At 37.5% G+C, this 22,223-nt stretch overlaps 1 protein-coding gene across 1 annotated transcript in view; it reads right to left on the minus strand.

The window, feature by feature from the left end:
• MUC6 (mucin 6, oligomeric mucus/gel-forming) overlaps positions 1-6,373 on the minus strand; it is a 32,516-nt gene extending 26,143 nt beyond the window's left edge. The window contains exons 1-2 of the mRNA XM_077784416.1: positions 6,348-6,373; positions 2,737-2,960 (exon numbers count right to left, since the gene is read on the minus strand). Coding sequence (XP_077640542.1) covers positions 2,737-2,960; positions 6,348-6,373 — 250 coding nt within the window. The remainder of the gene's footprint in view (positions 1-2,736; positions 2,961-6,347) is intronic.
• Between the last annotated feature and the right edge of the window lie 15,850 nt (positions 6,374-22,223).

Below are 22,223 nucleotides of genomic sequence, written 5' to 3' on the forward strand. Positions count from 1 at the left end.
ATTTCTAAAGTACTGAAATCTTCCTTTCTGACATTTTACCATTACTACAAGTGTTCTGTTTTCCTTTGAGAAATGACATTAAATACTTATTTATTTTGAATTATCTCAGTAGAACTTTAACCAGAGTTTCACTTCTCTTGGATAAAGGAAGGTTTTACTTCCAATTCCCACTCTTCTCCAGCTGGCCAACTTCCTTGAGAATGATATCTGTTGAAGTGCAATTTCGGTGTGGCCAGCCTGTCTAGTTCATGGCAGCAGTACAAACCAGGGAACATAACTTACTATGAAGAAATAAGTAAATTTGTTCCTATACTCTGGTTACTATGAAATATCCCTATGGGAAAATATAATTTTATGTTGCAATGGCTTCAATCAAAGTATTTCACATCAGATAAACTAATGAAAACAAAGCATTTAAATGAAATCTTTGTACTTCCAACTTGCAGAAATAATTTAAAATCTCTGTTTTGTAAAGGGTTAATTTTCCTCTTCTAATTGGAGACAAACAGAAATGTTGAAAATTGAGATGTTCTAGAAAGGACAAGAGCTTTCAAACAAATTATAGAAGCCTAAAATTAAACTTAACACTGTGGATACTGGTAGAGCTGTAGCTGTAATATGAGTTATCATTTTCACATGTTCATCATGACTTCTCTTCAGTATGAAATTTTTACCTTTTGTCTTGCAAACATAGATATGTGAACAGCATAAATCAAGGTGACTTCCTAGTTACATACTTCATAAGAAAAATTATGACTCTACACAAACCTCTCGAAAGGATCCATGCAGTTTTGATTATTGAAATAGCTAAAGGGATGAAGCCTCGATTTAATCAATGAATCAGCACCTCTTATTAAGAAAAGGCTAGAACTAAGAGTTTTAATCAGGTTTCAAACTTCTGTAGATTTTTTTTTTTTTTTTACTGAAGCGTGTTTACTGATTTTCTTTTTATCACTTTCCACCAGATTACACATCAAATAATCAAATATATGTCCTTGCAATCAATATTTACATTTCTACCTAGAGACAGACTCAAGCTACAGAATTCAGATGCAGATCCATAAAGAAGAGAATTAAATCCTGGCTTTGGTCTGACTCATTCTAAGGAAACAACACTTGGATCTAGAGTTCAAAGCAATGAGCGCCTGCATGTTGTCCAATTTAAAAATGTACAAATCAACATCCAGAAATTGCCTGACTGCAAATCTTTCTTTGACAGAATGAAATCTGTTTGTTTGCACAGTCTCCAATCTTGTGAGGCATTCCAAGGACCTGAAATATTGACACATCCCAAAGGAGATAACTGCTCTGTAAGAATTTTCTAGATCCTGCTTCTAGTGTTTTTATCTTTAAATTCCTTTGTAGAAAAAGTTCTGATTTAGGATTGCCAAGTTTACACATAAAGCTTGTGGCTGTGTAAGTGTCTACAACAATTTTCTATTTGATTGAAAGTATTTATTTCAATACATCTATTATCTAAAACAGGAAGTCATGTAGATGAAGATTTTGCTCTTGCAGGCAGCAAAACAAGGTTAGAACCCACATTCTGGTACTTGACTTGATATTGGTTACAATGGTGCTAATACGGTAAATGGAGTTACACCTGATTTATAACAATAGAGCTGAGGTTAGAAATTGGCTCTGAGAGTCTACTAAAGGGTTGAGTTTCTCATATTTTAATTATTTTCATGCTACAGTTTAAGTCATTGATTTAAGAGCAATAAATGTCCCCATGTAATTTGAACTACATGATTCATTAAATGTAGCAAACACAATACAGAAGAAATAAATTTAACTTTGTTTAACCTAAAGCAAGTGAAGTATGCTTTTTAGCAGCTTGAAATCTTTTATTGAAATTCTAACTGTAATAAATGATAATTAAAGATAATATACAGAAGAGATTAAAAAAAAAATCTTAAGCCATGCCAAACCATAGCAAAAAAGGCTTACTCTCAAAAAATCCACTGGTAACAGCACAGGAAGAATAATGAATAAGGTGGCCAAGTAGCTACAGAGCCAATGAACTTACCTATGAAATCATCTTTCAGAAATTACACACTCATCTGGTATACAGGTGGGTTGGATCAAAAAAGTAAGACAGACTTCTTAGAAAGACCAATGGATTGTACTGAATAATATATGGAGGAATATACCAAAGTCATGTAAAATTTTTAGACTAGAACCATTTGCCTGTTTTCTAGCATGGGATTCTGTCTATCACATCATTTTTCAAAAAAGAAATGCCATCACATAGCTCATAATTAATGCTTTTTGCAGTTCACATAACAAAGAAAAATGATTTTGATTATCACTCTACACAGAAGATATACAGTATATCTGCAATGTCTTCTCTAGGACACCAGATCATGAACACCTGAAAGATGAAGGCACTTGGCAACTCGGAAACAAACAAAAGTCCATTAAAAATATTCCCTGTAACTAGGGAATGAGTTTTAGGGAAGGATCCAACAAAGCAGTAACCAAGATTCTGAAACAGTGAAGAATGAATTATTTTATTCCAGTCATGTATTTATTAAAGAACCTGTTGTGTTTTAAGATGAAGCAAAAAAGAAGAAAATGTGTAAACTGAATTCTGCAGTTTGTGGGAAAGGAAAAAAAACCCTGAACCTTAGATGATGTCATACTACAATTTTCCTTCAAGCCATGTACCAAGAGGAGCCCAGGCACCTTGGACTTACCGGCAGAGTGCAGGAAACTGCAGAAGATGAGCAGTACCAGTGTTGGGAGCATGATGCACGCCCTGCCTGGGCAGTGTTCTCAGTGCTCCCCTCCGTTCCAAGCGGGCAGTGCCAATGCTGTCACCTTCTACACTGCCCTCTTCAAGCTTGGATGCTTTATATATAGAATTGCAATGCCCTCCCTCATTCCCACAGCTTGCAGAAATTGTAACAGCAGAGTACCCGCCAAACAGGATCTCCTCTTTATCAAGTTCAACACACCTAAAAGCCACTTAGAAAAAGGAGAAAAAAGAAAATGCAAACCTCCTCCAGTTCATTATCATTCTTACAAGGTTTTTGTAATGGCTTCTATTTGTAGCAGCTCAAACACTTTTACCTGCCTTCACTAAACAAATTTGGTATTATAATCAAAAGCAAAAAGACAAATAATACACAAATTATGATCACTAGCTGATAAGAAAAGGAACAATATTGGACCAGCACACTAAGTGGGAAAATGAAGTGCAGGAGTTTTGGAACTGCTGAAAAGATTGTGTGAATAAAAGATGGCAAGACATGAATGAACCGAGATACAGATCTCAGATTTTTATATTAACTCTTCTTTCATTAACTTCCATTCACTCTCCTGAGTGATTGTGTTCATCTCTCCCTTGTGTGACTTTTTAAACAAACTGATAAACTTTGGCTGGGTAAAGAGGTCTGTCCATGGCACAACTGATTTCCTAACTATGCAAGGGAGCTAAGTAAGCCCTTGCCCACCACCTTAGCACTGCCAAGATAGAGAGCAAACTCTTCCAAAATGGGGCAGACTATTGCACTGTAGTACTTTGGAAACTTTCACAAGTTAATCTCCACCTTCCTGTCAACATCACAGATCAATTCCACTTCTGTTACGCTTGAATCTCTCCACATTAGAGGTGAAATGTTGAGTGTACTGGATATGTTCAAAACATCACTGCCACCCCTGATTTGACAGTAAAACAAGAACTTGCCTGATCCATTTGTCATTAGCAAAATAATTGCTTGTGGAAAATATAGTCTTGCTATAAGAAAACTTTCCCTATAAAATATAAAATACATGGTTTATCTCTTCATATGAATTTCTTCAGCCTTTCCTGTTTTCACCTATGCAATACTGAAGTGATCCTCTGAAGAAAGTGGGAATAGATGGGGCCTTTTCCTTGACAATCTGCCTGCACAAGACATGCCTGCCCCGTCATTCCCACCAATATGACAACAATCAGATCATAAGCCATGCCCACAGCTGCCAACACTTTGTGTGTCTGGGTGCTTCCCTGTGCTTCCAGCATCCAGGGGCAGTGCTTTAAGGGTCAGAGAAGGAAAGGTGAGGGAAGGTCAGGTCAGGGGAGTGAAGGGGAAGGGAAGTTCTCAGATTTACCTCTTCTGAGTGGTGGGAAGAAGCCCAGGAAAGAGTAACTTAACACAATTTCAGCCATAGCTCAACGTGGTTGTAATTCAAATGGGAACATTAAATTTTAATTCACATGAAGGTCTGCCTTTTTGTTTTTCATGGTTGGCTTTTTTCTCCTTACTACTCCCCTATCCTTTCCCCAGCAACAGAAAGTAGATTGAAGTATATGGCTGTTGACAGAACAGCAACACTAAATTAATAAATAATCCTAATAATCCTAAATTTAAAAATTTCTGTTGAAAATTTTCTGCATCTGCCTTATAAAACTCTAAAGTAAATGAACAAAATCACTTGTCACTTCTGAAAATCATGATCCAAGTGAAAAAAATATTTCTGGCAAATCAGCTCTAAGTTATTATTAATGAAATCTAAAACAGAATTTCATTTTTTTCCACTTCTAAGAAGCATTTTCTTTATGAAGATAAGGGACTACAGTGCTCCCTAGCAACTCAAGCTTGATAACTGATAGCATCAGACAGAAATTTACCTTTCTATGACAGAAGAGACAAAAAAAATTCATCACTGTTGTTAAATAGGATTTTTTTTGGTAATACATGTTCATAATCTTTCTGTCAAATTAAAACAGCTGACATCAATGAGCATTTCACGACTTCCTCATTTGAAGAGCTGGGCAATTGAGAACATCACTTTTACTAACAAAGGTGGTAGACTGAGACATCATGGAATTAAGATCACTGGTAACAGTTAATTTTCCAATACCATGGCTTCAAGATTTTTTCTGTAGACTTTATGTTTACTGAAACCTTTTATGTCTTTACTATAGGATGCTTACAAAATTCTCAAGAAATGCACATACTGACAGAAGTTATTACAAATATTTACTCAAAATATCGTTGTTTCCAGTTCCCTGTATTTGTAGCAACATTCTGAGTTGAACTCATTCTATCTGAGAAGTCAGGAAAAAGTTATTGCTATCAGCTTTCCTGGAAGGAATTTCAGTTACTCAGTCTAAATACTTGTGATTCAGCAAGTTATTATTTTATGGAGACATCCAGTGATGATGTGAACACAGTTAATCAAAAGCATTCATTCACAACTGCATTTAAGTCAGGACTCCCAACCAAGAAAAAAGCATTTGCTTGAGGACTGTGAGAAATGACTGAGTTCACAGTAGACATATAATTATTTTACATGGAAGAGCTTTGTGAAAAACTGCGTGCCCAGCTGTAGTGAGATAATGATGCCACTAATTAATGTGGGGTTTTTTCCATTTAATAATTATAATTGGTTTAGAAATTTGTCAGAAACTGCTGTTGTACAGGAGAGAGGAGAATTTCGTATCCAGTGACAGTTTCTCAGTATTGAAATATAGTTTAGTTTCCAGCATCATATATACTTCTGAAAGGTTTTTGAAACGTCAAAGGAATTTATGTAAGCCAGATATTATGCAAATTGAGAAAGTTATAACACTTTAAGTAATAGACTATTTTGTCTACAGTTTAACTACTCTAGGAATTTTTAGGTATATCAACTACAGAGTATTTTGATGCTTTTATGCAGATTGCTAAGAAAACATTCCACTTCCTGAAATATACTCATTGTATATTATTTTAGCAGCCTCACATATTTCTTTCATAAATAGCTACATATCTTTATAAAGAGTCAGACCAAAATATAGCATTTCATTATCCCTAGTCCCTGTGGGTGTGTAAGTAATTCCCAGCTTTGGAACCTGGTGCCTATAAGTTTCCATTGCTCTTAGTGGAACACAAAGATACAGGCTTTAACAGATATAGCAATCTGACACAACAGCTGAGCTGGTGGGTTTTATCTTTGAGCTCTGAAGTTTGATTTTGTGTCTCATTCAAATTTTAAATAATTTTAAGATAAATTGTTTTAATATGACATTATTAAAATAATCTGTACTTTAACTTCCAAACTATTTTAGATGCCCAGCCTTCAAGTAATTATTTTAAAATATTCATGATTGAATAATGTATGTATGATGGCTATAACATTTATTGTCTCATAAATGCTGTATCAGAATTACATAAAATTGGGCTCTTGAAATCATCTGGGTTATCTTTTATCCTTTATGGCTGAGACATTCACTAGGACTGGCAGGGCAACCTTGGGTTCTATCTACAATCCAATGAGCTGTAAAATTTCACTTTGGAAAGTTTGACAGTCCAGGTTTTTTTTTGGTATAGATTGTCTCAAGGTAGCACTATTAATTTTCTGTTAGTGGTGCTTACCTTACATTAAGCAATTCCATTACCATTCCACCTTTTAAAAATAAACCAAAAGCACAACCTAACTGGCATTAATGTGCTAAACAGAAGAAAACAAGCTCCCACTTTTTCTTCCTGTTTCTCATGCTTGTCTTTCAGGTAATGTAGCCAAGGAGCAGAGGCTCACATTGAGTGCAGCTTCCCTGGGATAAGCTTATGGCACCCACCAGGGGCTCCTGTCTAGTTGTGTGACTAGCTGGCAGGCACCACACAGCCAGCTGGTTGTCTCTTTTGCCAAGATGCTTTCCAAAGAAAAACAGTAAAACAGATACATATTCTGAGAGTGTTCCAATTGTGGCGAATAAGAAATTTTTGGCTGAGAAGTATTCACAAAAAAATCATGACCAGCTTATTCCTCATCCTCAGCCTATGTCCCAGCTTTAGAACTTCCTGATATTTAATGCCGTGTGCCTTTGCATTTGCTTTTCTTCATGCATTTTTTACACTTAAACTCCTTCCCTAAACAGTACCTAAAAGAAGCCCAGGGTGATTTTGCTACCAGACACTAAATAATGCATCTTATGGTTTTAGTAGAAATCCACACTATCTGCTTTCCTGTTGGTCACCAGAATCAAGAAAACTTCTTTTCTTCATACCTTTGAAGTAGATACCTCACACACAACCAGAAAGAAATGCTACTGAATAGACTGTCAGGGCTGCCATTCAGTTGGAACCATCTCTGCTGTCCTCAGGTCATTGCCTACAGATATTTAAATGCAAAATTCCGTTTAACATTGTAAATTATGGTTGGTTGCAATATGCAGATACATGTTGACCATAGGTGCTAGGGAGTATGTTATTTCTGGCTTTAAGATGAAAGTGAACACAAACTAAGAAATAACTAACTGCACTCTTTCTCTGTTCTAAAAGCTGTACCCTAATACTGCTTCAAAAGTACTTTTGAACTTAAATGACTGTAGAGTCAAGTCTTTCCCATATACCTGTTAGGAGAAAAAAAATGCAGACAATAATTTAAAAGTCATGTCTCTAAAAGTGGTAAAGACTTTATTGGTTGGTACTTAACTTCTAATTATAATTTCTTGGGGACAATGGCCTGAGACCTCCTTGTGTTGGCTTCATGCCTCTGGCAGTCCCTGTGATGAATATCAGATACTGTAGCTGTGGGGACCTGGGTTGGTGTGGTTCACTCTTTATGTCCTGCCAACACCAGAGGCTGAAAAAGCCACCACTCCCACAGTTCCCTGAAGTGTATCCGCTGCCTTGAGGACAGGGACAAAATATTCCAAGTGTTTCTGGAGTAAAACCATTTTGGGAAAAAAAAATAAACCACACAAAACAAAGCAAGGCCTGCTACTGTGATACTATGTTCCCCTTCCTGCACAGGGACACTGGGAAGACAAACTCTGCTTGCTCTCAGCTCCCACACTTGTCTCCTGCTTCTGAATCCTGTGTTGTTAATGCTGGACTCAAACTGGGTTTGCATTCTGATCTCTGGAGTGGTCTGGGCTGCACACTTTGTTCTATAAGAATCCTGAATTCTGGTCGTTTTAGCTACAGTGCTGACAGGAGAAAACAGAATAATAGGATTGTGGAAAGAAACATAGGAGGACTGTCACCTCTATTCATGTTTGTCTCCCTTTGACTTTTAACTAAAATTTCTCGCAAGCTCTTATGGTTATGAACAAAATTCTGTGCAGATTCTCTTAAGGCAGAACTTATATCCTAGTGATTAAGGAATCTGCAGAGGAAGACTAATTCTCTCATTTTCATTTGCTTCTAGTAGAGAGAAAAAAGATGAATGATGACCTCATATGAAGTCTAGAAACAGATCAGACTTTCTGCTGAACTAAATCCAGACTTGGAGTGCTCCTTTTATTCCCTTAATAGAAAATGTTGAAACCAATTTGATTTTACTTTTATAATTCCTAACCTATATTTTTCTTCTGAGTTATATTAACATGGAGAACATTTATCTGATGGACAAAAATTGGTGAAAGCAGAGGTCAGGTTTGTCTTTTTTTCTTTTTTTTTGGCCTTTAGGCTTCACCAACTAATCAATATTCCTTTTCTAAGAGAAATTCAGGGAGTATCCTGAATTATACATCAGCTCTTCTCCTGGGCACAATGGGCTTTTACTCCATACTAACCAGAAAAAGAATGGAAAATGTTACATATGAAAGCAGCTATGGCTCAAATGTTTCTAGCTTAATTAGAACTCAGTTCAGTAAGTTATTTGAAACATCCTAAGTTTTCTTAATTGCTGTACTAATAATTGCCACACAACTGAGCTAAACTTGTAGTTTGTAATTAATGTTCAAACCGGACTTGGAAAAAATAAAATTATTTGCTTCTTTTTACATCACAGCTCTGTTAATTTAATAATCAGATAGATTTTTTTACCAGATACAGCATGAAAAGCAAATATATTGTGTGAACCAGGAATTCATTAAGTACAAGCTTTCACCTCTACTGGTAAGGAAGTAAAATAGAACCTGTATTTACACAAATATTAGGAGCTGGGAACAGGACGTCGGTGGCAATCCATGTTTAACTTGTTCTTTAATGTGTGTGCATTGTAGAACAGATAAGTCTCCAACTGATGCTAATAGAAGATATCTGCTAAAATAATAAAGTAAAGCGTAAACTTGTGTTTACCTTTTACTTGATATATTCTGATGCTTTTTCTTTTATGCATTTTGGTTGACTTGGATTTAAAAGAATAAAAAAACCCAAACAAACAGTCAATGTCACTTTTCCAAAGTTCTGAATCTCACAGATGTCTGAATTGTGGTAGAACAGATTTGAAAATCATGACTTATATGTTATTCTCAAATTTGAAAACCTCTTTCCATTTCTAAAGAAATTAAGTTATTGGAAGAATGAACCAAAGGTAAAGGTGAAAAAGTGTGGAGGGATTGATGGAGGCAGTTTCCATGCACAGTTTTCAAAACAAAGGATAGTGTGGCAGTGTGGCTATTTTCCCCATGGGCAGAGAGCACTCTGTAGGGAGAATCATAACAAGAATGCACTGCTGGAAATCATACAAGAACAAGAACTAACAACTTGTATCACTTTTGATGTCTTTACATTTGATTATTCAAACATTACAGAATTGCAGCTGCAACTTGCAACTCTACATCTTCTTGGTCTCTGAGGGCAGCCAGCTGTGTTTGTTTTATGTCTCTGTCAGCTGACTATTTAATATATTAAGACCTCGCTACATGGAGAGACTGGCAGCCAATTAATGTTTATCTTAATGTAGAATAAAGATGCCAGCACTCTTATTTTCTAGCAAAGATTTGAAAAATTTTGCCCTCATTTTCCAAGTAAATAAATGCTACAAATTCTGTCCTGAAACTCTTTGCTTCTGTGCATGTAATCCAATCTCCATATTATTATCAGTCACACTGGTACAGAAAGAACAGTTTTTGCTCATGATAAAATCCCTCACTATCTGAAAGTTCTGTGTAATCAAGTTAACATGCACTTTCAATACTATGATGTTCCTAAAGAACATTAAACATAATAAACTATGAAGAATCACTTGGAAAATGAAAACTAAGCCTTAAATTGCCTTTATTTGGCAGTTTCAATTGGACAAATAACACTGCCCAATTTTTAAACCCAGCACAATGTAGCACTGAATTGCTGCACTGTACCATGCAATTATATCTTTATTATCTCAAGCTTGGATTTTCTTCCCTTGGTCAGGTGGTAGTTGTCTCATATACAAATGTACAGGACAAATATAAAGGACTATTTCACAGAGCTTCAGTAGGATCCAGACTTAACTTTAGTCCTTACATTTGTGAGTAGGGCTACACTCTGGTGTTTTTCTCCAAAGTAATACTTAAATTAGTAGTAGATACTCTCTATTAGTTGTTCTCCAGGTTTTTTTTTTCATTTTAGACTCTCAGGTAAATGTTCCATTCCATTAATTACTGACTTGAAATCTCTAGCTTCTCATTGTTCAGTTTAAGAACAAGCAGAGGGGCTAAACACAAAACATGCACATGTGTGACCTATCTACAATCCAATATAAGCAAGACATTTGCCAGATGTGTTTTCTAAGATGCAATGTGCTGATTACTATGAAAATCAAAATAGACATTGTTAAATTAATCTAAGATCTTATACAAGTAAGTTAGATGACTTAAAGGCTGTAACAATTCCAGTGTTTCCAACATGTTAATGTTTACTATGTGTATAAATGTATATATGTATGGTAGGCCTATACATATTATATGTATATACCTATACATGCTGTTCTTTTGACTAGTTATTTAGTGAGTCCAGAGAAATGTGCTGCTGTCAAGCTAGCAGCTGTAAACAGAACTGAAAACTTTGACCAATCAAAGTGCTTAGTATGGTCCAAAGCATGAGAAAAAGTGGCAGGGACAGGTTTTGTGCCACTGACACAATTCTGGTATGATGTCAGTAATTCCATTTGAGTTAACCTTACATTAGTTCCAAGGCCTGTGGCTTCTGAGCTCTGTATTGAGTACTTTCCTTAATTTTATAACCAAGAATTGGCAGAATACTTGCTTGTTGAGAATACAAGAACTCGAAATTGCCTGTGTGGAATCTGGCAAGCTACTACTCCTCTATTTACATGTTTTCAGTTAAATAAAAAAAACTAATGCACCCATGAACACTGGCTGTTGCTGAAGTTGATGATAAAACTGTCATGTAATTTTAAGGTAATATTTTCTAATCCTCAAAAGCAGTATCTGAGAAGTACCAGAATGTAAAGACAATAAAGAAAATATATAAATAAATGAAGTGGAACTCTAGCTATTCTTTTATGGTATTTATCTGTGTTCCACACATTTCCAGAAAGAATTTAATGTAATTGTGTTTCATTGATCTCACCTGGAAAGTTAGAGCTTACAATGTTTACATATGCTCTCACCAAGTACTACAACTCCTCATGATGTGGTGGAGTGGTGCCTATATAAATGTGCAGGAAATGTCATGTATTCCTTGCCCTCACTGATGAGTTATATTTATATATTTATATGTTTCTGGTTACTGTAGGGTTTGGCAGCCTACAGATTTTTCAGTAAGAAGCAGGCATCACAATGTGAGATGTTTCATACAGTCAGAAAAGAATGGGAGAACTTTTGTGCTGTCCCTTCTCCAGCAAGAACTGCAAATACAGGTGCAAGGAAGTTTAATTCCTAGAGCATCCTCATTGAATTTTGCTAAGCTTGAAATAAAAAGGGGGCTTCCCACACATTCAATTTTAAGAATTGAGTTTCAAACATCATATTGAATTATTATTAACTGCTACTGCATCATACTTATGATTTTGCTTTCTTCTAGTAATGTGCTACAAAAAAAGACAACACATCTGCCAGGTGTCGGCTCAATCTCTCATTCTTCCCCAAGGTGAGAAAGATGTAGCAGTGGGGCTCTTGTTTAAAGAGCTGGTGTTTAATAAACACCTTAGGAAAGCTGAGGTCAGTGCTGGCACACGATGCGTTGACAAAACAGTGAGCATTAGAGCAGTCCTCTCTTGCTCTCAGGTAAGCTCATTGAGGTGTAATGTCAGCTTCTTGAAAAGGCTGCCAATTTGGTAGGAGAGCATTGCTGAGGATCACAGCCTTTTGCCAGAGCTTTCTGAGCAGTGAATTCAGACAAAGGAGTCTGCTGAAAGGCTGGTTCTGGATTTGAAACTGTATGGGAAGGCAGCAGAGGTAACAAAGGATATGTGATATACTTGTAATTGACTGAGGAGGTGCTCTGCAGCATTTTTCATTAGCTATCAGTTCCCATATCTTGAGAACTTCATGTTCAGTTCATTATCCTCTATTTCAGTCAAGCAATGAAAAGACCATGCCATTTGTTGGAAAGATATTTAGCAGCCTTATATCCAGTGGGAGACAACAGAAAGAATTGCTTGTAGCTACTCGTTGCTATCTGAGAATTTATTTAAATTATATATTATAAATAAATTTATTTATTACAGCCTATACTGACAGAGGCAGGTTTTCTGCAGAGGGCTGCAAGCTACAATGTGTTATACTCAGCAGAAGTACATTAATAACTGTGAAAACATTTCTGCTGGTTTTGTCAGTGCTAATTGTCTTTTCTTCTCTTTTGATCTGTTTGCAATGATGATAAACACAAGTGAGAGAGAGAAAATGGTGTTTTCCAGCAGTTTTTTATAATGGCTAAACCTGAATGACCTTTCTCCACACAACTGAGAGCAGTGGGGTGGCTGCTGTTGGGAAATGGATGCTTTCTACTGTTTTCTACAATGGCATGTGACAACTCCATGATACACCAAGAAACTCAGCTAAGGTAACTTGCATCATGGGTGTCCTGGTTTTGGCTGGGATAGAGTTAGTTGCCTCCTTAGTAGCTGGTACAGTGCTGTGTTTCGGAGTTAGTATGAGAACAATGTTGAAAACAAACTGGTGTTTTCGATGTTGCTAAGCAGTGCTTACCCTTGGTCAAGGACTTTTCAATTTCTCACACTCTGCTAGCAAGGAGGTGTGCAAGCAGCTGGAGGGAACATGGCTAGGACAGCTGACCTGAAGTGGCCAAGGGGATGTTCCCCACCACAGAACATCACATTCAGCATATAAACTGAAGTGAATTATATGGATGGGTACAGTCACTATTTGAGGACAGGGTGGGCATTGGATAGTGAGCAACTGTATTCTGTATCACTTGTTTGTTTGGTTTCTTCCCAAATTTTATTATTAATCTAATGTAACATCAGTATTATTTTTTATAATTAGCACTCTTCTATTTTGTTTCATTTATTAAATTACTGTTGTCTCAACCCATGAGTTTGCAGGATTTTTTCTATTCCCTGACTCTGCTACCCACCCCATGGCAGAGCAGAGGCAGGGGGAAGTGAATGAGCAGCTTTATGGTACTTGATTAGCAGCTGGGGATAAACCCTGACAATGGATCCTTACTTGGAAAGAACTTTGTCTTAGATCAAACAAGATAACAATTATGACCATGCACTTTAATAGTGCTAAACAATTGCCTACTTGCTAAATTAAATCCTAAAGGATCAGCAGAAAGTAGTTAAATTACCATGGTTTAAATTCTCATCAGCAAGGACCAAACTCAACAATGACATCAGCATGATTCACCACATCAGAATATCCTTGAGCATTTGAGATTTTGAAATATTTACAACAATGTTCTTTAGTGGAGTCAAATATAAGAATACACAAATGGAAGTTGACTCTGGGTTTTTGATTGCTTATTTTTACTGAAGATGCATCTGTCCTTTTCAATTATTTGGCCCATTTTGAAGCATCTGGATTTAGAGAATTCATCCTATTGGTTCTGCCAAAAGAAAATGTCCATTCATAGCTACTAGCAAGGAGGGAAGGATAAGAAACTCTCATCATTGCTAAAGCACATACTGCTAAGTATCAGCATCTAAAATGTTCATATTATGAAAGAAAATAGATTTAAAAAAAAATATAATGGTTTCCCCAGTTGTCTTCTGCAGACCTGGGAAACATGGAAGATCATCAATGTAACTCTTTCTGGATCTGACAGCAGTGATGATCCACATAAAGACCAGTTATATACTGTGAGACTCATGGCTAAAGATTGCTACTGAGTAGAAATCTCACTGATTCAGGGGATTTTTGCCTGATACTCCACACAAACTCTTCTCATTGTATCTAATGTAGCAATACAAAAACAGAGTAACAGCATAAGAATTTGTGGAAATTACAGAGCTCTATTAACAAGCCAGTTATGAAGCCTCTGTGACTTGTGATCTTATATACAGCACCATGCTTTGTTGATAACCTTACTTTAGGATCATCTAAGAAAAAAACTCCTGAGCAACTTTAAGAAGATTTGAGCTATATGACATTCACCTGAGAACAGATCAGGTATACTCAACTCCCAATGCCCTAGAGTCAAAATTCAAACATTAGGCTTTTACAGTTTTTTGATTCCTTAATTTTTAACAGGCTTCTCCTTCAGATTTTGAAAAAAAGCTGATTTTTTCCCCTACCTCTGTGACACTGAAGTTCTGTGAGTACCCCCATCTGTAAGTAGGAAGCATCCAAAAATAGTAAGCTCCTGAGATGTGATTCTCCCCTTTCTAATGTGACAAATCAGGACTTTTGGTGGTCCTATTGGCAATATTTTCATGTGTAACTTCCTTACCTAGATGGACCTGAAGGATTAAAACCTGCTACTCAATAGCATTGTCTCTAACTCAAAAAAATATGCATATACATACTCAGAACCATTCCTCAGTGGAATAAAAAACAGAAAACCAAAATGCAACCCCACCTCAAATCCCCAAACCAAATTATAGCTGTAGCAGCTTGTTTGTGGTTGTTATGGAGTGAAATACACTGCTAAAGAGCATCTCTTCCTCCAATGACTAGTAAACTCTTCCTTTTGGAACCTCCCATGCTATTGAACATTATAATGAACATTGATCATTCATTACCCATGAAAATCTATTATGACTATGCTTGCTATTCTGGCATATTCAGACAGACTCAACTCTTGAGGTTGACTCTCAAAGTTCCAACAGCAATACAGGTTTATGGAGGCATGAAGGGGATGCCTTGATTAAGAAACCATCTGAGTTCAAACTATTTTAACCCATTATTTGAAAATGAAATGCCTTTAGGACAGGTTCTCCTGAAAGAGAATAGCTGATCACTTCAGCTGTGTGAAATGCAACAGACCCAGCTACCACACAAAACATAAAAGCTGTTGGCCAGAAGTTGTGTCCAGCAACTCAGAGCTACTGCAAAAACACAGCAAATGATAAACGACAGAATCAGTTCTCAAGATGCAATGACTCACATAATTTTTCAGTGGGAATTGTCTGTGACTCAGGATTGCCAAGGAGCTTCGGTGACCGCGTGGGCTCCCTGCACACCCCCCACTCTGTACACAGCCAGACAAGGTTTCCTTACCGGCTCATCCCTGCGTTTCCCACAGCAGAGTCCCATGTGTCTGGATCCTTACGAGATGCTGGTATCCACCAAAAGATTTCCCGAGGTTTTACCCTCACAGCCTGCGCACCCACACAACCTGAGGTCTTCAGCAGAGTCATCAGCTCCTGCTGTGTCTCTGAGTGTCCCCACCTGGCCGCACGTCCCGGGCCCCTTGTGCAAAGCCTCGGCACTCCGCGGCCCGGGGCTCTCTCCACACAGGGCTCAGCCCTCACTGCATCTGCTCACCGAGCTACCAGCACTGAATGTGCTCCTCAGCAGAGGGCCATGTTCGGCCATTGGTGTGCTTTCACCTCCCGGCCTCGGGATTTAACCAAAACCAGCTGCACCTCAGCCCTCAACACTGCGCTGGGGCGAGCGGAGCCCGACTATGTGAAGGATTTAAAGTAACCTTCTTAATAAAAGTGAGTTTTCCTGGAAAACAGACTAGAAAAGCTACAGTTTTAAAAGATAAGATGCAGAATGGTTTTGATTTGGAAACAAAAGAGAAAAAATGGGAGAAGACTGTGAACACAAACCCACAACATCCTCACGGCACAGCCTTTTAACTCGGGGTGCATCTTCCCCTCAGCAAACCCCCACGGCCTGAGCCGCTCTGAGCGCAGCCTCGTGTGGGTGCTCAGGACTCTGCCCTCATTAATCCTACAGGCTCCCTCACTTTCCATGGAGCTCAGCTAAAACTTTCTTCCCAGCAGCTGCCAAAACCTTCCCTTCCCTGTGGGTGCCCAGCAGCTTCCATGGAAGTGCCCTAGTGCAAGAGGTAGCTGGTGAAAAGGAGGCAGTTTTCTCTTTTAGTACTCAGCTGCTCTTTTTCGAGGCAAATAATACATTAAATTGCAGGCAATTCGACAGACTGTGTACTGAGTCTTGTATACTTTGAAAAAAATGGAGTAGGGAGGTGGGCTGATGTGATTTGGCAGGTAGTGTACCCCCCAGACACGTCTTTGGGGGTCAGCGATCTCCTGTCGCCCACAATGCCTGTGCTCAGTCTGTCAGAGCCCCTGAGCCCTTCACTCTGGGGGCACTTACTGAAAGTGGTTCAAAGAATGTGTGGTGGGACTGGCTTCACCCAGGGTGTGTCTGCAGCAAGGTGGGAATAGCAGGTATTGAGCAATGTCAGGATTTCTTTAATGTCAAAATACAGTGATGCTGGCCTGTGTAGACGTAATGGAATTTCTTTCAAACCTGTGTCTCTTTTCTGTCTCACTACTAATAAAACACAGAGGGCATTTATGTACATGTAGTGTATTAGACTGAACTCATTGATTTGGTCTATTTTGATTGTTGAAACTTTGATCTACATGTTCTTCAATTTTTTGGGTGTAGTTTATTCAAAATTATATATGCTCTCCTTTAAAATCCAGTTACCAGTGAGGCATCAAAAACATAATCTTTTTGATGCAATTTAAATATAGCATGCTAAGAGGATCAGTTCATGAGTTTTAGGCCATGAGCAGGAAATTAAATAAAGGATTGTAAAAACACTAAAATAAAAAAGAGGGAGAAACATACTTGTTTGTTTTTTAATTTTTCTTGACTTTAAGTATTATTGTTTCAAATCTTAGAGAGTCAATGGGGACTTTGGTATCTCTGAAAAACAGGATTCTGAGTAGGTCAATAATCTCTAGAACAATAATTTTTATATCAAGAAATACAGTAAAATTTAAAATGTTTACTCTTAACTGATTTTCCAGGACTTTAACTATGCAATCAACAGATAGAGTATGTTTACATATTGGTAGCAGTCAGTGAGTCACTATTTAGTATTTATGTGATGGTGTTGATACCAGATTGTGATATCACTTCAAGTTTCATATGGGTTTTTTTTTGCACTTTTGGTCTAACAGACAAGTTTATCTCATCTTGTACCTATGTATCTAAAGCATATTTCTATAGATTTTGTTTGAAGGACAAAATTGTATTGTCTGAAGCAAAGCATATGTGGGGAAAATGGTTACATGAATCTTTTGGCAGTATTTCTTTGTGGCAAATGCTGAAATTATTGGAGAGTTTTTCAGAGCAAAGTGTTGCCTGTGGGAAAAAGAATTTGTGGAGGGTTGACCTTGGCTGGATGTCAAGTGCTCTATCACTCCCTCCTCAAGTGGACAGGGTAGAGAAAATATAGCTAAAGGCTCATGGGTTGAGATAAGGATGGGGAGAGATCCATCACCAGTTGCTGTCACAGGCAAAACAGACTTGAGTTAGATCTGTTACTGAAGATTTACCCACTAATAAATCAGTTCTGGCTACTCCTGATTGAACTTCCTTGTTCTTCATGTCCCTTAAAATGTATTCCAAGATTGGGTGCTCCATCTATTTCCCAGGTATTGAGGCTGATCAGCCTCTAGTTTCCTGTGACCTTCCCTTAGAGAAATACCAGGATCTCACCTTGTCTATCAATTGTTCAAAATAATTTGAACCAATTACTTGCAAAAAAATCTTGCTGTCAGTTTGATACTGCAAAATCCTAAAAATCTCTTTCTATGGCTTACCAGACTATTTTGATTTGTTAAGTGTTGCTTAAAATACCAGCATCTCCAAAATTCAAAAAAATGTCCGGAATTATTTGGAGTTGCTTGGAATTGTTTGCATGCCTCCTGTCAATTATCTCTGTATTCTCCAGTAAGTATTACAAAAGCAGTTCCTTAAATAGAATCATTACTCTTAGTTAGAAACCATTAGTTATTCAAAGAGCCAAAGCTAATTGCTTTGTATTCTAGTGATCTTTCCTTCCTGCTCTCTGAGGACAGGACTTCTGGCAAGATCCCAGCAATCCGCCCCCAGATGTCTCCTCTCCTCATTGCTTTCCTGTGCCAGGGCCTCCCTTAGTTCTGGACCATGCTCTCTGCTACTGCCTGCTGTGTAATCTCCAGACAGAAAGACTGGAATCACAGGGGGGTGATGAGGAGAAATGTTGGTGTCTCGAGCCCACGGCAGAGAATCTTTCCAGGCACTCTGAAATGGTAAACAGCATTCTGTAGGAAGTTCAGAGCTAAATGTCTCCTACAGACCCTAGGTGGATTCCATGACTGAAATCATGGGTTGCACAAGTTTATCTATTCCCACAAGGCCTAAAATGCAATCACTAATCTGCAAGATCTGGTTTCTCTGCCTTTCCCTGAGTTTCAGAGCAAGGTGACTTCTGCTTTAGGGTATGGAGCTGTTGTTCAATCTCCATTATTCCCCACTTCCATTATTATCGCCTACTACCACTGGTACTGATTCTTTATACTTCCTAAACAGGGTGTGGTAAACACTGTTCTGCCAGGCAGGAAGAAAATTATTTGTGCCAGTCCAAAGATGAGGATACTGTGAGAGATAGAGATAGCATTGGAACTGGATCTGCCTTTGCTGATTGTTTGGCTGACAAGGGTATATGGCAGGGCCTGTGTCTCTCAGGGTACTCTTAACAACCATTCACCAGCACAAACAGACACATCCCTTGTACCAGTCTATGCTACAGAAAATTAGATATGGGTTTATTCACCTTCAGAATTTGTCAGTCTGAGTGACTAGCTGCTTTATCAATGCCAAAGACAAACCTTGATCAAGAATACATCTCTGAGTGCTCTGCTTCTGTCGCCCACTCCATGAGACTTTGCAGTGTAGGTCATTGTGCAGGCTGAGCAGGTACCACAGAACTGCAGCCATTTCTCCTGAGAGCAGCTTTGTGCTCCTGGAGGGTAATTACTACACCTTCTTCTGTGGCAGCAACTTTGAGGAAGTGCTGGCCATGTTGAGCTTTGGCCCCTTTGAAGATAAGGAGGATGGCAGCCATTCTGAACAACAACATTTAGGAGTGTTTATTGTATTTCTTTGGGCCTGGTTTATAAAAACAGTTTGGCATCATTAGAGCAGTACACAATTTATAAACCCCTACAGAATATGAAGGCAAGGGTGGAAAGAAACCAATTTGGTGTGCACTGCCCCTTCTGAAAAGCATCTCCTCTGAGGATAATGTAATACTGTCCACTTGCTTCCCCTCTGTGAAAGGAAACTCCTAAAATTGCAGGTATAGGAAGTCTGATAGGATGAACAAGGAGATAATTTAGAAAGAAAATCTTTGCATTAAGCATAGCAAGTACATGAAATATAAAAGGGTAAGATGTATTTTTCTAGTTTATTTGCTACTAGATAAATAAATAATTGAAATTGTACTAGAGACTCTTCAGATTCACTTTAGCTTGTGTGTTTGGGGGTCTCCATTTCTGCTTGAGAGGCTTGGACAGGACTCTCCCTTCCCAAGCAGCCTATGAGAGAGATATCACTCCATGTTGTGATATTTCATATGAAAATTCTACCTTCAGAAATTCAAAGTGAAAATGTGTGGATGATCTCCCTAATATGTAATCACAGAAATCAGTTTGAGCAGAAGTAAAAAGGTTTGCTAAGTGGTATAATAGCATATAATAGATAAGTGGTGTAACAGCAAAATTGAGTCCTGTCTGTCCATGGGCAAAAGCCTCTGGGCTTCCCTCAGTGTGTGACCGGAAATCCGCTATGTCATACAAAGAATCCGTGTGCCTTGGCAGTTCTGCAGTTTAAACTTGATTGCCCACCCAGAACTCCCTATTGTAATCCTCAGGGAGACTTGGCTGCTTCTGCATGCACTCCACTGTCCCTTAATTGATTAATATTGCTTCATTTATAAAGTTCCACTGGCAAGAGGTGACATTTGTATGGTTGCCTTTGGATGGTGTTTGATATATTGCTGAGTACAAAATGGCTGTCAGATTTAACAGCACAGTAACAGCATTGTCCATATTTTATATGTAATTGTGCAAAGTGATTTGGGCATTTCAGAGTTTGAAAGCCGAAAAATTCTTCTTTGATCTGCACACAAATTAATTATTTAGAAAAACACCTTCACAGGTTTTCCCTTTTGGCTTTACATAGAACAGGAAAAAATTGGACCTGACATACATAGGCAAAATCGACTGCTCGATAGGAGTCTTTCTCTGGATTTACACTGGTGCCACACAATAACATTTATCTATTTGTAAAAAGAAATCTATTCATATTGATATTTATATTTGTTGATGTAAGAACTGCATGAACATGACTGGTACAGTCCCGATAAGTAGTAAGCAAGAGGTTTTTGTGTGCTATTGGCAGGAGAAGGTGTGTCTAGTGATAGGTGCTTGGATTTTTCTGAATGCCTGAGCAAAGAAGTTATTTGTAGAAATCTCAGCACAAAATAATTGAGTTTGTCTCATTTAATTTAAAAGTATCCATTGTTAATCATGTGGAAAAGGAAATAAATAGCTGTGAGGGAGAGCAAATAAATTCTTTTTTTCATTTTGCTTTAATTATTTTTAAGAAAAGCAAATACACATTTTCAGTGAAAGGCTGTATTTTTCTTCTGTTTTTTGTAACATCTTTTTTTATATTTAGTGTGATTTTAAATTATAATTTTGAGCCTTCTTAATATCATCGTGTTTCTTTATATGAGACAATAGTGGTCATAAATGAGGAAGTAGTAAGTATAAGAAACAAAGGATCCAAATTTGCCAAAGGTATTGGTAAGAGAATGACCTTACTTCTAAAACTTTTTCCTCAGTTCACATCTTGGATATTTCTATTTTTGAAATATTTAGCAGACACCTTTAAAATGCTGTCATGAATGAGACAAGTAACTTTAAAAAATAATGAGAAATCTTCCAACCATACAGAAAAACACAGTAAATAACAATCCAAAATTACATGCCTTCACTAATGCAAGATGCTGAGGCTAGAATGCCAATAAACAATAAGAAAATCATTCAGAATATAAGTATAAATTGTGTACTTTGATATCTAGTAATGCTAAAAATGATACACAGGGGTGGGATGCCTATTTCACTACCAACATCTGATTGAATTTAAAATAAATATCTTTATCTATTGATATCATTAAAATAATAGTGTTATATTTATATTAAATATAACATATTAAGGGTTTTTTTGCATGACTGCATGAAGCATGTCAGCTAGAAATACTGCTTGGGATCTTTGTTTTAAATATGCTAGTAGTCTCATGGGTAGTTTCTATTTGACATTTCAAGAGCTTAAGAACACTAGGTATCTGGAGCTGATATTGAGACAGGGTTTTAACCTCTTCCTCATGTGTTTATTTCTGTTGTTTTAACAGATAGTAAATATTCAGTAATCTTGGAAGCCAACATGATAAGATTCTTTAATTTTCCCTCACCAGACAGGCCATCTAGCCCACAAAGTCTGATTTAATGTACACAAAAAACTAAAGAGGAAAATAAAAGAACTGAATTTGTTTTCATAGTGATAAAGTTTTATGGACAAACTCTTGCTGTGTGTAGAGTTGGAGTGAGCTCTATGTGGCTCACTTTTGTGGAAAAAGGAACAGGCTCTCCCCTGCCGAGCAGTACAACAGATCAACAAATAATCTGCTCATTTATCAGAGCTGGGAATGCAGGAGAAGGCATTCACAGCAAGGAACTCCCGAACTCTGGTTAATGAGCAGTCTTACTGCACCTAGAAGACAGATCACAGATGGATGTTAACACTTTTCTCAGTCTGTTGTGTGTCCATGGATTAAATGGGGGACGTTTAGTTTGAATCAAGCAAGATAGTCTGCATTTTAGCATGTTTTGAAAAGGTAGTTTACAGCATCTGGAAAATGTAGACTGTAGATTTCTGTCAGCTAAGAACTGTACTATTGTCTGTTGACGAGAAACCCTCTTGATGTTAACTTCAGCTCAGCTGAATAAGATTTTAATTCCAAATAACAGAAGTAACAATATTCTTCTATGTCTGTTTGTTGCTTAATAGGGTCAGTAATCCACATCATATCTTACTTTCTTTGTGATGGAAATTTAGGAATAGTGAAAAGAATGCAGGAACAGACAGAAAAGATAATTTTCTCCAGTTACTTTAACTACCCCAATAGATGACAATG

This window comes from Lonchura striata, chromosome 6, assembly GCF_046129695.1.
Source record: "Lonchura striata isolate bLonStr1 chromosome 6, bLonStr1.mat, whole genome shotgun sequence".
Classification (NCBI taxonomy): Eukaryota; Metazoa; Chordata; class Aves; order Passeriformes; family Estrildidae; genus Lonchura; species Lonchura striata.